This window comes from Poromitra crassiceps, assembly GCF_964638095.1.
Source record: "Poromitra crassiceps genome assembly, chromosome: 30".
In the NCBI taxonomy this organism is placed as follows: Eukaryota; Metazoa; Chordata; class Actinopteri; order Beryciformes; family Melamphaidae; genus Poromitra; species Poromitra crassiceps.
Window position 1 is genome coordinate 6166291 of NC_139652.1, and position 17059 is coordinate 6183349.

Here is a 17059-nt window from a genome sequence, read left to right on the forward strand (position 1 = left end):
TAAAAGTGGTGTTGTTGACAGAGTGGAATTGCCACAGGGAAGTTTATGGGTGTGTCTAGGTGGTTCCCAAATTATCTTCCCAGCACATCTCAACAATGGCGAAGTCAACAGACTGACCCAGACCTCTGATGACCCATCATGAGCCTCTCTGCAGACTGGCTGATGTGCTGCAGTTTGCCCTTGGCCTGCCCTGCACAGATGTAAACTTGGGAGTTGTGGATGACCGTAGAACTGGACAATCATAGCCAATGTTTCTTCAACTGCTACATGAAGACAGAGTTCCTATATACGCAAGTCTGGAAAAGTATTACAATTTTATTTGGTCATTTTGGGTATTTGAGAAGATGTCTGGAAAAGTATGGAAAATGTGATGGTTCAGGTCCGATACTAAAATAATTCTAGCTTTTATGCTGTTGTACATTTGAGTCCACAGTTTTTGTTGCTCAAAATCAACCAAATCAAGAACATAGGGTTTGCCTTGAAAAATCAAGTTTTTTTTTATGGAAACCTACCAATCATCCACATATTCTGTTATCAGTCGCTATGAAGAACAATAATCTTCATCTAGCAACAACCTTGAGTTAAAATGGGGTCGCCTGTTTCTTTTGTTTGTTTTTACACCACACACAATTTAAAACTACCAAAGAGGATTAGAACCACCTGTGATTTTCTTTTTCTTTTTTTTGGTTCTGAGTTTAAGTCAGGATTCTGAGAATAAAGTAACAATTCTGAAAATAAAGTTAGAATTCTGAGTTTAATGTCATAATTCTGAAAACAAAAACAAAACAAAATCAAAAAAGAAATGAGAATTCTGAGGGGGGGGGGGGGGTCCTCTACTCTGCAGGATACAGAAAATACATTTTCTTAGATCTCATCCCACTTTTATCCAATCAGGAAAGAGGATTCCACAAATGTCTTTTCTGTTTACTGCAGAGTGGAGGAACTGGGAGACCCACGTTACTGACCCAACAACATCAGTGATGGCTGTCAGAATGTAGAGCTATTTAACACTTATTTTAACAACAACAAAAATCACTTACAGCACCTTTCAAGTCTCAATTCTGAGTTTAGTCTGAGAATTTTGAGGGGGAAAAGGTAGAATTCAGAGATTAAGATCAGAATTCTCAGATTCAAGTCAGAAATCTGAGAAAGAAGTCAGCATTCACATTTTAATGTCAGAATTCTGAGAAAAAAAATCAGAATTCTGAGAAGTCAGCATACTGTTACATGTGACACTGATGATGTCACTGATGATAATAACCGATGTACCGGAATTTGAATGTCTGGGGTCCCTAGATTTTTGTGTCGTCAAAGTGGGGTCACAAGCCAAAAAAGGTTGGGAACCCCGGCTGTAATACCAAATGTTGACATTTGGTATTACAGTAGAGCAGGTGGGTACTGACATCTTCTACAGAGATTTGACCTGCACTGCAGCTTCTTGGAGCTTTAAGCAGCAGCCTCATGCCGTCGTTATAGGCCCCTGAGTCTCCGGATGCTGCCTTTTGTGTAGTAGGCTACCGCAACAAGTGGGCAGTATAGAGCGGGGTACAGAAAGCTTTGAAAAATATATCTTCACAGCTACGGAACAAAAATGTAATGTACGATGCAACATGTTCGCTTATTCGTATTTCGTAGCTACATCTTTCGACATCTACATGTCCCTATATCATCAGATAGGTCGGTTATGTAATGGCCTAAATATTTGCCTATATCTTTTTAGGATGCAGAAAAGAATGTCCAGAAAACGGCTTTCAACAAAATTAATATTTATTTGCAGCAAGCAATCATTAAACAAAGTTCTCCACTCCAGCTGAGACTGCAAGCTGGGCAGATGGGAGAAGATCACCACCTGCTCTGACCTGCAGGGGTTCTGGGACATGGTTTACTACCAGGTGGAGGATGTCAACAAGACGTTTGAGTTAATGCTAAAAGTAATATATTACATAATAATATGTTACTTTTGTAATGAGTTACCCCCCAACACTGTTTAAAACCAAACTGATTATCAGAAGTCAGGATCTACTGTTCCAGCCTATTTAATAGAGTTTTCTCCAGCACTTTGGATAGAATGCTGAACTGTTTACAGTTGACCAACTTTGTCAACTCAACAAGATAACTAGTCTGGGCACCTTCCACCCCGCTTTTTGTCATGGGGCGTAAACCACGGAACCAGAATGAACACCGGAAGGCAGTGCGCCAAAAAACATCTGTGTTGCTGTTAGCTTGATGTCTCTTCCCTCGATTAATTGTCTGATGCAAAGCTTCTGTATTGGCTTAAAAGATGTGAGATTGTGAATCCGCAATGTTTCTAAAAGAACTTCGGTACGTCCATCTTTTGTTTTGTTGTTTGCCGTTCTGATACTTGGGTCAAATTGTCAAGTTAACGTGAAAGTTGACGAGCTAGAAACGCTGCCATCCGGTCTAGGGCGGGCTCTAGGCCGGAACCAGTAGGGTGACAAAATCAATTGTGGGCGGGAGCCAGGCTCTTTCTCGCCGAGAAGAGCCTGGTGACGCGAGGTTACAAGATAACCGAATTATTTTCCTGCACTGTCTGCAGATTAGTTAAATTGTATGTCAATCAACTAGAGGAGGCGGCCACTATTGTTTGATAGCACCTCTCATTGGGCAATATGTGTTATGGGAAACGCCTTAAAAACATTGTCTTCTTTGTGATTCGTCAAGAGGGACATGGCAACAAATGACGTGATCAATGCAAATTGTGACTTATCTGCCCCCATAAGCAGCCAGCCCTTTCAGCCCTGCCTTCACTAGCTAGCTAGCGCAAAACAAGCAAGTCAAGGAGGGGGTTAGTGTATGTGTGTTCATCTCACTGCTTGTAGATCTCCTCCTGATATCCGTCGCAAAACTCCTTTTTCTTTTACAAATGTTTTATTTCTTTATTTGTAGCCGCCACACAATAATACAAAGCTGAAGTTGCTTTAGTAAAGGTAAGGCATTTGTTTCCTTACAAACTTGCACCGGTTTATCCAAAATGGCTGCTACTACTAGCCAGCTGTTAGCTTAGAAACAAGCATCTAGCATTAGCTTCAGATAGCTTACGCTAACGATAGCATTACGTTATTTTTTGGCCTGCCGACAGTTTATCTGATTCAGATTCGAGCAGGAAAAATAATCTAAATAACGTAATCTACGCCAACATTGTAGTGAAATGTGATAACTGCGTTGTCTGATATGCTGCACACAATTTGCCGAGTGTTAAGGCAGGCCTAGATCAAGCCAAAAAAGCCACAGTGAACCCAGGGCCAGGGCTTAACCACGATGGGACGCTAAATTAGCTCTGCCGGCTAAACGTTACACCATGCTTCTGTCTGTGTGCCCCATTTCACTTAGTTTTAACAACTAAACAGCACCACTCTGTAACGTTATTGGCATAAGGTTACACGAATGTTCTGATGAGATGACTCAACCCCAACCGTTTAGGTTAAATGCCATATACAGTTACATTATGAGAACAAATTGTACGCAAACGTGGGGAATTGTTGTGACGTAGCCATGGCTAATTAGCTAGCGTTAGTGTAGCTAACTGTAGCTGACCCATCTTTGCTTTGTTGTAACGTTAGTTGAGCAAAGACAAATCACAGATTCTACTTTGTGGTAAATGTGGCTTCGGATTCAACTGGTGGTAAACATGACATAAAGCAACATGCTGCTTATACACAGGTAGTGTGCATTAAGTGTATAATATTATGCCTTAGTCACGATGTTGCTTTGATGTTTTTCTTTGTGATGTAACCTTATAACAAAGACGTGGCTAGTTAACCTGAGCTGGACAACAAGCTAACTAGGCTAGCTAACGTTTCCGTTAGATAACGTTATAACAGTCGAGATAGTCAATTCCAAACGGTATTGTTGATGATCAAATAACAAAACTTGGCCCCTGGAGGTCGGTATGTGTTTGTGACTTTCCACTTTAACCCCATCATTACGTTTCTCTCCCCACAGCAACGTTTTCCCCACCCCTCCCTATCATTCCTATTCTTTTGAACACTCTTCATTGTCAAGCCGCCAAAGTGGAGAGTGTGATTGCAGAAGGGGGTGCTTCTCGTTTCAGGTATGTAGCAAAGTTGCTAGAGGAAGTATCAAGATGGCCATGTGTTTTCCATGGTTAGGCCGATGTGTTTTCCATGGTTAGGCCGAACTTCCGGCCTTTAGAACAAAGCAGGATGTGAAGGCTCATAATGGCTGTCAATCACTGGCTTTGTGAAACCTTTACAATGGGGGTGGGGTACATATAATCGCTCTTGGGAATGTTTTGATCCTGTTTGTACTTTGTAGTTTAGAGGTGCTAACAGCACACACACCCACTTCATGTAATGCAGAGTCACTGTTATGTTGCCATTTGTTGCTGTGCCCCTCTCATGCCTTTGGTATCAACGGTTGGTTTTTCCAATGAAATATCATACCTATAATTATATTCTCGTAGGTCTGCGGTTGTTTTAATTTTCACAATTCCAGTGGCCAAACTGGACCTTCCTGCATAACCAACCAATTAAATCCAAGCCATCTGCCTATAAGACCGCGTTCATGACAACTCTCAGACCGCCATAAAAAATGGGTTCCAACTTCCAACCTGTAAAAAGTGAATTGAACGGTCGTCCAGGTCGGGAATTACAGATCGGAAATTCAGGTATCATTCAGAGCTCTGCTTATTCCGAGTTAACATCGTAGCCACATCAAAATGGTGACTTGTATCGTTAATGGTAATCGCAGAATTATTATAAAGATGTTTGTTGACGTTTTACAGGGATGCAAACTAGTCACCTTTTAGATCCTAAAATAGGACACTTAATTGAATGCTTTTGAGTGGTTTTGTGTCTGCCTTGGTATCTGTCACCTTTTTCACCGTGATGAGTTTGCATTAGGGCTGTCAATCTCCCTCTATAATCAAATTCGAATTTCAGTGCTTTATACATTTTAATATTCGAATTATATTCGAATATTTTAATTAATTTTTAATTGAATTAAAAAAAAAAAAAAAAAAAAAAATTGGTCTGAGTGAATTGTTGTCTTCTCTTATGTTATGTTCTGATTCTAAATATAGCTGAATCTTTGGGTTTGACCTAGTAAAACTTTTTCTAAGCATTTTACCAAATGTAGATGGAAAAGTGAATGGTGGATGAATATTCAAAATAATATTAGGCTTATCACAAATAGTCCAGCAATGATGTTTATTTAAGAAAACATGTTCCTTGTACAATGTACATACATTCATTGCATTAGAAAATAGGTCAGATAACCAGAGCTTAGTTAATATTCATCAGTGATGTATTGGTGCTGTCTGAAATGCTATAATAAGATAATTGATAATAAAAAAAGACACAGCTTTTGTTTGAGCTCCTTATCAATAAACAAATAAGTAAACTTTGCCAAAACAACAATGAGCCATGAACAAAAAAAAAACAGTCACGTATTGCACTTAAGAGCTACATGTTTACATTCAGTATAGCAGCTTCAACAGTCAACTTCAGTTAACAATGAATGAACATACATTTTAAGAGCTACAGGTAGGTTTACATCAGTATAGCAGCTTCAACAGTCAACTTCAGTTAACACTCATTTCTTCAAGTATGTTGTCAGAACTTGTCACTGTTCTAGTGTTCTAAAAAAAAAAAAAAAAAAAATAATAAAATAAAAAATAAAAAAATAAAATATTCGTTTTTTATAAAAATTAATAATCGAATTTCGTTCATAATTATTAAATTCGAATAATATTCGAATATCAAAATTCGTTTCAACAGCCCTAGTTTGCATCCCTGGTTTTAACATGGGAGGCCCACAGTCTCAGACTTTGAGAACCCCTGTCCTAGATGGCCATTTGGTTACACAGCAGCAACAAACTTGAGAGGCATTACACAACAGTTGAAAGAATGCTGTAGTGCAGTTGCTGTTTGCGAACCACGATGACGTGACAAGCCTGCACACGCGCAGGTTGTTATCAACGCGACGGACTGTGTCAGTAGGCCAGTTATGCACACACAGCCTCAGGCCGTGTGTGCCAATCAGCTGTGCTTGTGTCCTGCTGCGGTTGGACCGGGAGAGGCGGGTGGAAGAAGGAGGAAGCATGGGGTAGTTCATAGCTGGTGGAGCTAGGAAGCTAGAGAGGCTAGCTAGGGAGGGTATCTGATTGAGGCGAGATGGGAATACCTTGGTGCGCTAGTCGGAACAGTTTGCATGGGCGCCTGCCTGGCCAATCGTGGCGCTTGCATGCTGCATAGGACGTGTTCTGCCCACAAGTTCCGGTGCGATCCATAGTAACGCACACATGCTTTGCTGACGTCGGGTCTATAATTGGTCTATAGAAAGTCTTCAGCTGTGTTTTGATTCAGTGCGCCGTGTAATGACTATTTCTTTGAATCAAAGGAGACACAGGGTGTGTTCATGATGTGATCTTCTAGAGAGCTGATCTGTGGGCTGCTGATCACTGATGTCATCATGGAAAACAAAGAAGCCCGGCCTTATGCACTTGTTCTCCAGCGTGATTTGATACAGTTGAAATCACACAATAGTTGTACAAAGAAAGGTTTGAGGTGGTTCCTCCTTCACTGAAGGTGCAAGAGTGAATATGAACCTAAATTGGATGATTGAGTGCAGATGTAGGCCTAATTAATTGTTCACGCTTCGACTAATTTAATGAGACCATTTCATATCTGTATGGCTGAATCTCTGCCTTTTCCCCAGATTGGCATGGCAGTAACTATGGTAACAGATTGGCATGGCAGTAACTATGGTAACAGATTGGCATGGCAGTAACTATGGTAACAGATTGGCATGGCAGTAACTATGGTAACAGATTGGCATGGCAGTAACTATGGTAACAGATTGGCATGGCAGTAACTATGGTAGCAGATTGGCATGGCAGTAACTATTAGGGCTGTGGCGATTCACTTATCTCCCGATTCGATACTATCCCGATTCTTGGGTGCCGATTCGATTTATATTGCGATTCTTAAAGGTCCCAATTCGTGCAGCTGTAACCTCTTAAAAACGTGTGTCTCTGGTCCATAAAACATGATTCTGGATTAATCTGTCGAAAATATAGCAAACCCGTTTGTTGTGACGGAGTTCTCACTCCCTCTTCTGGTTGCTTCCCAAGAACGGCTTGTTTCTATAATATATTCAGAACTAACAGTTCCCATTGGCCGCTGAGGGAGAGCCCGCCCCAGGCTCCCAGCGGCCAATCAGATTAGCGTCTGTGGACCAGCACGCTAGGTTGCGAGTTATCGTTAACTAAACGGTACTACGCTAAAGAGGACATCTCAAAATGCCTAGACTTACCGAATGCACCTCTGCAGTTGCTGAATCACGTACAGTTGGCGTCGCTCCAGCTAGAAGTGTTAATTTTGTGGCTATAGACTAAATGGTGCAGGTAGCTTGTGTGAGAGAGACCCGCGCAGTATGCAGGAGGAAGCTAGTGACGTCCCGATTCCCCCAGATTCCCCTCTGGGCAAACGAAGCGTTTGGGGGTGTGGCTTGGAGGAGACTGCAGAGGGACGCTGGATAGGGACAAATCCAACTGTGGCAGTTCTGAGCGTGTGACCACTCATTACAGGGAGGGCTGACAGCAGTATATATGCATTTACAAGTAAAAACAGCTTTTGCACGGAATGGGACCTTTAAGTATTGCGATTCTACGATTATTGCGATTCAATATTACGATTTATTGCGATTTTTGTTTATTTTTTTCTTTTCTTTTTTCAGTTTGTTTGCTTTTTTTTTACACTAGATTACTAGAACATGGGAAAAGTTGAATCATACACTAGAGACTGTATATTATATCATGAGTAGGGCTGGGCGATATAGTTAAAAACAGGGGCGGACTGGGATCATAATTCAGGCCGGGCATTAGATACCAAGCAGGCCAGGCCGATGTGGGCCGACGCGCGTGAAATTTGGGCCGTTTGAAGCCAGATTTGGGCCGTTTGAAGTCCAATTTTACAATGAGATGCACCCACTTTAACCCTGAAGTGTAATTATTACTTCAGACTAACTAATAAAGTAATAAAACCACTAGTAAACCAGTAGGCGGCGTCTGGCCTGCTGTTCAGTGAGTGGCCTGACTGCAAGCACCCAATTTTTTTTTTTTTTTTTTTTTTCGATTATCGATTCTGGAATAAAAGATCGATTAAAAAAATCGTGACATTAAAAATCGCGATACTTAGGTGAATCAATTTTTCCCCCCACCCCTAGTAACTATGGTAACAGATTGGCATGGCAGTAACTATCGGAACGTTTGGAAGTGGCGATGAATAGACACCCGTCTGTTGGAACGTATCTGTGAACGTACATGATGTGCTGGAGCAAAAGTAGCACGCCTTAGCAGGTTGTCTGGGAGGTGAAGGTGCTGCTTTGTTTCTGTGGGCTGTAATGTAGGAGAAGTATCTTGCGCAGTGTTCCATGTACTGAGTGTTCCACTCGTTGTGTTGGCTCTGCAGTGCTTCTTCGGGGGGAGGAGGTGGTCGGGGTGCACCTCAGCACTATCCCAAGACTGTCGGCAACAGGTACGTCACCAAGTGGTTTTGTAGAGAACACTTTAAGGTTAGTTGCAGTTAGGGCGGGGTCGACCGATTTGCTCTTTCAATGGCTGATGCCAACATTCAGAGAGCAGGGCGGCCAATGGCAACATCTCAATGAGGCCATTTACACCTGGCGCTAACGAGCTGAACCCAAGAATGACTTTTCTTTTCTTTTAGTTCAAATACCTGGGTATGCAGTGCACCTATTTAATAATGTATGCAAAACAAATCACAACAATCTAATTTCTTTAGTTTTTCACACTTTTTTTCCCATCAAAAGTTCATTTTTCAAGATTTCATTGATAACAGTAATTTAAATTTACAGTTTGCTGACGTCACCCAGTGCTATCAAATTTCTAACCCATTTCAACCAATCATATCACGACATGCAGCTGTCAATCAAATCTTCATTTCTGGATAATTTTCTCTTCCAAATGAAGTCGAAAATGGCGCCTAGTGCCTGTCATCTGGCAGAATTCCTATCCCATAAACTAACTACTAACTTGGCCAATTGTTAGAAACATGCATAAAAAACAAAACTAGAATCTCTAAGAATGCAAAGAAATGTAACTGGCTCGTTTAAAACGCGCATTCCAGGGATATCGTATCGCTATAGCAGCGATAATGGCGCGCGCATCCGAGAGCTTGGTTGTCGGGGGTCGCACTTTCGGAGATACCAGGCCGACGTGCTGCACTCTCCGCTCGGCAATGCGAAGGCAGCTGGCTGCCTGCGCGTCGCTGAGCTCCACTCAGCCACTCAGCTTCCCATCAAAAGGCTCTTCCCGAGGGGAGCGCCACAACACACTGAATCCCACTCGATTTGGAGGCGGAACACGCCAGGATTGGCCAAAGCCCAATCCAGTCCCCAGAATTGTCAAATAAAATCATCGACATGATACTATGACCCGCCTCTCAACCTGTCATCTTAGACAAACTATGTTTTCAGTCTGAAACGGACTCATTATGCACGTGGCGAACAGGTTCAGTTCGACTTTAACATGTGGTTTCTGCAATCAGATTGTATTTTATCACTTCAGCCTGATTCCATTTGCACCTGGCGTTAACATGCATTTTCTGCAATCTGATTGCAATCAGATTGCAGAAATGGTTGTCCTCTCAATCCGCATAAAGTTGGTGTATCCAGATTGAGAGGACATATTGCATTTACACTTGTGTTCAATGTGTACACAATGCATCCCTGACCACTAGGGCTGCCCCGGCGAGTCGACGTAATCGATGATGTCGACTACGTAATTACGTCGACGCACGCTACGTGCCTCGACGCGTCACAATCGTCACAAAACAAAAATAGTGTGGCTAATGTTAGCGGCTAACTGTTACTTGTCGTTACTTTACATGACAGTAAAATGCCACTGAATGACCAAATTGATTTAACTTTTAACCATTTCGATTTCCACTTTCTATACGGAGCCCCAGCATTGGTTAGTTGTTAACGTCGTTACTATATTTATAACGTTATAACGTACTCCGGTTTGCGGTTTATAATTGAGGGCTGAATACAGCCGTGCTGTCACTCTGGCTGTATGACCCGAGTTATAAACTGGAAACCGGAGTACGTTATAAACGTTATAAATATAGTCACGAATGAGATGGTTAAATAAAATACTGGTTATTTATTTGTTTCGGGTAAATTTATTGTTATATAATAAAAAAATAATCGTTAGATTAATCGACTAATCGAAAAAATAACCGCCAGATTAATCGATAAGAAAATAATCGTTTGGGACAGCCCTACTGACCACCTCCGGAGGTGGTTTGGCCGATCAGATTGCAATCCTTCTTCAATGCGTTTTGGGGGTGTTTACACCTGTTATTTCAAGTGATAAAACACAATCTGATCACAGAAAACACATGTCAGCGCCAGGTGTAAATGGCCTCAATAATGTGCAGATGACACAACACCAAAGGGATGGGAGAGGCAAAAGATCCAACGCTGATGGAGTGCTTACTTAGTGTTGATTCCACACTTGTGTAGGTGGAGAAGTGTCCGACTCCATAACGTCAAACCACAAGTTCATTTAAGCAAATGGGGTGAATGTAGTCTCTCATTTGAGGAAAAAGGATAATCTAGCCCCACGATCCTAGCTGATAAGACGTGTGTATTTTCACATAAAAAAAAATCTTACATAAAAAAAAATCTTGCCTCGGTCAGCTTTGATTCTGTGAGTTGAGTGTGCACTGCAGTCCCTCCTAAATGAACGACCTATGACTGTACATGTTGGGGCAGTACTAGCTGCATTCCAGGCGCGGGTCCTTGGTATCTTTCTATAGCAGCTATGATGTGATTAGATTCTCAGTCTGTTTCCTGTCCCTCTGCAGCGAGTTCCTGGGGAAAACCCCAGGGCAAAGCGTTCAGAGATGGGTTCCTTCACGAAGCACTAGACGAGATGTCAACTCCAGCAACAACGAGAAAGAGCGACACGATGCGATCTTCAGGACAGTGAGGGGGTAAGAAAATGCCTCCTACAGACGCTTTTGTGAATTCAGTAGATGCAGACCGTGGTATAGACCCTTTTCACGGCGGCCATTTTGTGTCAAAAAGGCAGGGTAAACCCAGGTGCAAGCAACACACTAATGAGGGTTTCCAACTCGGAAGTTGGAAACCCTCATGTGTTTCTCACAGTCTTCTTTTTTAAATGTCACATGCTTTGCCAAAGGCACTTTAGCCCTGCTCCCCACTATGTCAGGAGATGTTTACAAGTGTACACACTAGGGCTGCACGATATGAGGAAAAGCTGCCATGTGCGATAACACTGTTCAATATTGCGATGACGATATGACCTGTGATAAATAAATAAAAATGCTATAAACAAAAATATTAATGGGTAGGGGTGCTCCGATCCGGCTAAGCCACGATCCGATCCGATTCCGATTCCTGGGGTCACGGTCCGAATCCAGAATCGATTCTCGATTCCAGAATCTAGAATCGATTCTCAATTATGTAGTTTTATATTGCAATAACACACAAAGGTAAATCTAAGACAAAAAATGACAAATGTATTAATGCTGAACTTCAAATTCAACTTCTGAAGTATTACAGTGAGGGCCTAAATTCATTTTGCAATATGAGTGTTAATTTAAGCATACGTATCAGTAAGTGGCACGGGATTCTCAAAGCCTGTGTTGAGGGTCACACAAGAACAAAAATGCACTCTTGAAGCTAAAAAAAATCCAAAACCAACAAGTTAATTATTTACATTTTTACTTCAATGTAGAACAGTCATTTCTTACACATGAGATTACTTTTAGCCTTTTAGTCATAACGATTATTGAAAGATATTCCATATTCCAGACTGAAATGTTATAACAGAAGTGGAGTATTGGCCAGAATGACATGAACATTTGGACACTTATTCAGCCGGTATCTTGCATGTTGCGTTCAGGTGCACTTTTTTTTTTCTTTTTTTCGATAACACGTGACTTTTGCGATGTGTTCATCGCGCATTTTCATATCGCGATGACGATGAAAATACGATTAATCGTGCAGCCCTAGTACACACACACACACACACACTATTATTATTATTAGTATCGTTATTATTATTAATATATATATATATTTTTTTGCCACGCAAACATCTTGACATTTTCACCATCATGCCAACCTTCCTCTCTTGTCACCCTCCTCTCCCGTTCCTTTTCTTTCTAGCATACTCAACAAACTCACGCCTGATAAGTTTGACAAGCTATGCCTTGAGCTCCTGAACGTGGGCGTAGATTCAAAACTCGTCCTGAAAGCCATCATCTTGCTGGTGAGTGTGATCGTTCCACATTAGAAGTCTCCTAAAGGGGTCAGGGTTCTGAATGACTCCTACGTGCTCTAATGCACCGATTCCCAAACTGTGGGCCGTGGAGGTACTGCAGGTGGTCTGCCAACACTCAATCAAACGCAATCAAATGGCTGTAGCAGGGTCATTTTTAAAGCGACAGTGGAGATCCTGTTATCAGAATAAACTAGAAGAGCTAAGGCATCCATTGCTACCGAGCATAATATGCTAGCTTGTTGGGAAGGGGGATAAATAACGCTCCAAACATAGGTAACATTTTGGCGAGGGAAAACTATCTCAAAGGGGTCCCCTGACCTCTCAGCTCAATTTATCTGAATGAAGATTGGTTCAATGGGTACCCACCAGTCTCCCCTTTACAGATCAGGTAGCATTTTTCACAGCTTAGCATTAATAGCTTGTGGATTGATTTCTTCTGTTGTTGCTCATCACATTTTGTCTCAACAAATGCAAATACTCAAATACCCAAATGTGTTTGTATGTTTAATTTCCCTTATGCCCAAGTTCTCATGCTCTGTTAATGAAATCAAAATGTATAATATAAAAAGCATATAGGGAAATACATCATCTTAGTCTGGTGTGTTGATCAGAGGTGTGATTTAAAGGGTTGGGTGCGCACGCAGCATTCTTACGTTTGGGAAGGCCTGCTCGAATGACATGAGTGCTCCCTCTCCCCTCTCAGATTGTAGACAAAGCCCTAGAAGAGCCCAAGTATAGCTCGCTCTATGCTCAGCTATGTCTGCGCTTGGCAGAGGATGCCCCAAACTTTGATGGCCCTTCACCGGAGATCCAAACAGCCCAAAAGCAGAGCACAGTAAGTCTGGCCGTCCCATCTTCTCCCGGAGACTGTCGAGTGCATTTTCAAGCCTCTAAGTGTTAATTTGTCTGCTTTTACACACCTGCCAACCTGCACGCATTTTTCATAGCAGGCGCACATTTTGGCATCAAAGTACGCTGGTACGATTTTCGTTAAAATACGCAAAAAGGCATTGACCTGTGTGTGTGTGTGTGTGTGTGTGTGTGTGTGTGGTATCAGAGTCAGGTGTGTTGTGAATCTACTCCTCACGCGATAACCTGACCAATCCAACCGATGAAAGCAAGGAGTCTAGCCAATCAGAGGCAGAGTAGGGCGGGTCTTGACTTCACCAGCCATCATGTTAGTCTGTGACGGAGCTGCTACTTCCAGTCTGCTGAATTCCGCTGCAGCTTTCTAAGATCAATATGGTTAATTAGCCACTCTTAATAACACATACAATGCGGGCAGAGGCTGGGGAAGGGAAACATCGCGGTCCATAGACTGTTATGCCGTGGTCCCGAGGCGTAGCAGCTAACAAACATGCTAGCATTGGCTGTTTGGAGGCTAGCATTGGCAGTGTACAATGTGTAGACAGTGCGGTTAAATAATCATAAAAAAAGCAACGTTTTAAGCAGGTGTACTCAAACATTTGACTAGTCGCGATGCTGCGGTGCCGGTGTGTGTTACTCAAAATATTTTCCTCAGGTTGGCAGGTCTGCTTTTATAACATTATTAGTGCTTCACCGTCTAGTGATGTTTCTGTTCTGCTCTGCAGCCTTCTCAAATCAACTCTCAATAACTGTCAAACTAGATGAATGATGAATAGTTTGACAGTTATTGAGTTGATTTGAGCTAATGAGTTATTAATTTGAGTTAGTGTTAGTAGTTACACTTTAACACTCAATAACTGTCAAATTAAATGACAGACTTCAAAACCGTTTACAGTTTTCTGATATACTACTGATGTTCTAATGATACAAAGCTGGTTGAAAATGGGCGTAGGGTTCCTTTAATGGAGCCACTTGTTTATAGTGGTTCTTTCTTGATTATTTGTTTGTTCCCATGTTATATTACAGCAATGTGTAAAGCAAATGCAAATATATGCTCAATGACTCCACATGGATTCATTGAAATAGCCTGTGCTTCATTGGAAACACCGTCTTGTCAAAATGATGCTTGTGAGGGTTTGATACATATTAAAATGCCACGTTTAGCCACTTCCGACTTGATGCAAGACTAACTGAAGGAGTCGTCTCACTGTTTTTCTAGACCTTCAGAAGACTGCTGATTTCCAAGCTTCAAGATGAATTTGAAAACCGCACCAGAAATGTTGAAAGTGAGTGCCCCCAACTGTCGCTCTTGTGATAAACACCATAGTGCCATCCAGCCTCTTTCACTCCAGTCTATGACAAACATGACAACCATCTTGTTTCCTCTTTCCCTCCAGTCTATGACAAACATGACAACCCTCTTACTTCTGAGGAGGAGGAGCAGCGGCACATTGCCAAGATCAAGATGCTTGGCAACATTAAATTCATCGGGGAACTTGGGAAACTCGACCTCATCCACGAGTCTATCCTTCATAAGTGCATCAAAACAGTACGTCCAGCCTGTGTTTGAATCTATCCTTCATAAGTGCATCAAAACAGTACGTCCAGCCTGTGTTTTAAATCTATCCTTCATAAGTGCATCAAAACAGTACGTCCAGCCTGTGTTTTAAATCTATCCTTCATAAGTGCATCAAAACAGTACGTCCAGCCTGTGTTTTAAAATCTATCCTTCATAAGTGCATCAAAACAGTACGTCCAGCCTGTGTTTTTAAATCTATCCTTCATAAGTGCATCAAAACAGTACGTCCAGCCTGTGTTTTAAATCTATCCTTCATAAGTGCATCAAAACAGTACGTCCAGCCTGTGTTTGAATCTATCCTTCATAAGTGCATCAAAACAGTACGTCCAGCCTGTGTTTTAAAATCTATCCTTCATAAGTGCATCAAAACAGTACGTCCAGCCTGTGTTTGAATCTATCCTTCATAAGTGCATCAAAACAGTACGTCCAGCCTGTGTTTTAAATCTATCCTTCATAAGTGCATCAAAACAGTACGTCCAGCCTGTGTTTTAAATCTATCCTTCATAAGTGCATCAAAACAGTACGTCCAGCCTGTGTTTTAAATCTATCCTTCATAAGTGCATCAAAACAGTACGTCCAGCCTGTGTTTTAAAATCTATCCTTCATAAGTGCATCAAAACAGTACGTCCAGCCTGTGTTTTTAAATCTATCCTTCATAAGTGCATCAAAACAGTACGTCCAGCCTGTGTTTTAAATCTATCCTTCATAAGTGCATCAAAACAGTACGTCCAGCCTGTGTTTTTAAAATCTATCCTTCATAAGTGCATCAAAACAGTACGTCCAGCCTGTGTTTTAAAATCTATCCTTCATAAGTGCATCAAAACAGTACGTCCAGCCTGTGTTTTAAATCTATCCTTCATAAGTGCATCAAAACAGTACGTCCAGCCTGTGTTTTAAAATCTATCCTTCATAAGTGCATCAAAACAGTACGTCCAGCCTGTGTTTTAAATCTATCCTTCATAAGTGCATCAAAACAGTACGTCCAGCCTGTGTTTTTAAAATCTATCCTTCATAAGTGCATCAAAACAGTACGTCCAGCCTGTGTTTTTAAAATCTATCCTTCATAAGTGCATCAAAACAGTACGTCCAGCCTGTGTTTTAAATCTATCCTTCATAAGTGCATCAAAACAGTACGTCCAGCCTGTGTTTTAAATCTATCCTTCATAAGTGCATCAAAACAGTACGTCCAGCCTGTGTTTTTAAATCTATCCTTCATAAGTGCATCAAAACAGTACGTCCAGCCTGTGTTTTAAATCTATCCTTCATAAGTGCATCAAAACAGTACGTCCAGCCTGTGTTTTTAAAATCTATCCTTCATAAGTGCATCAAAACAGTACGTCCAGCCTGTGTTTTAAATCTATCCTTCATAAGTGCATCAAAACAGTACGTCCAGCCTGTGTTTTAAAATCTATCCTTCATAAGTGCATCAAAACAGTACGTCCAGCCTGTGTTTTAAATCTATCCTTCATAAGTGCATCAAAACAGTACGTCCAGCCTGTGTTTTAAAATCTATCCTTCATAAGTGCATCAAAACAGTACGTCCAGCCTGTGTTTTAAATCTATCCTTCATAAGTGCATCAAAACAGTACGTCCAGCCTGTGTTTTTAAATCTATCCTTCATAAGTGCATCAAAACAGTACGTCCAGCCTGTGTTTTAAAATCTATCCTTCATAAGTGCATCAAAACAGTACGTCCAGCCTGTGTTTTTAAATCTATCCTTCATAAGTGCATCAAAACAGTACGTCCAGCCTGTGTTTTTAAATCTATCCTTCATAAGTGCATCAAAACAGTACGTCCAGCCTGTGTTTTAAATCTATCCTTCATAAGTGCATCAAAACAGTACGTCCAGCCTGTGTTTTAAATCTATCCTTCATAAGTGCATCAAAACAGTACGTCCAGCCTGTGTTTTTAAAATCTATCCTTCATAAGTGCATCAAAACAGTACGTCCAGCCTGTGTTTTTAAAATCTATCCTTCATAAGTGCATCAAAACAGTACGTCCAGCCTGTGTTTTAAATCTATCCTTCATAAGTGCATCAAAACAGTACGTCCAGCCTGTGTTTTAAATCTATCCTTCATAAGTGCATCAAAACAGTACGTCCAGCCTGTGTTTTTAAATCTATCCTTCATAAGTGCATCAAAACAGTACGTCCAGCCTGTGTTTTTAAATCTATCCTTCATAAGTGCATCAAAACAGTACGTCCAGCCTGTGTTTTTAAAATCTATCCTTCATAAGTGCATCAAAACAGTACGTCCAGCCTGTGTTTTTAAATCTATCCTTCATAAGTGCATCAA

General features: G+C 41.3%; 1 protein-coding gene across 1 annotated transcript in view; it reads left to right on the forward strand.

Annotated features, from left to right (window-relative positions):
- The first annotated feature begins 3977 nt into the window (after positions 1–3977).
- The window catches only part of eif4g2b (eukaryotic translation initiation factor 4, gamma 2b), a 32828-nt gene continuing 19746 nt past the window's right edge, over positions 3978–17059 (forward strand). Inside the window, exons 1-6 of the mRNA XM_083663167.1 lie at positions 3978–4072; positions 10875–11003; positions 12205–12307; positions 13023–13154; positions 14406–14472; positions 14584–14735. Coding sequence (XP_083519293.1) covers positions 14652–14735 — 84 coding nt within the window. The 5' untranslated portion in view covers positions 3978–4072; positions 10875–11003; positions 12205–12307; ... (1 more) ...; positions 14406–14472; positions 14584–14651. The remainder of the gene's footprint in view (positions 4073–10874; positions 11004–12204; positions 12308–13022; positions 13155–14405; positions 14473–14583; positions 14736–17059) is intronic.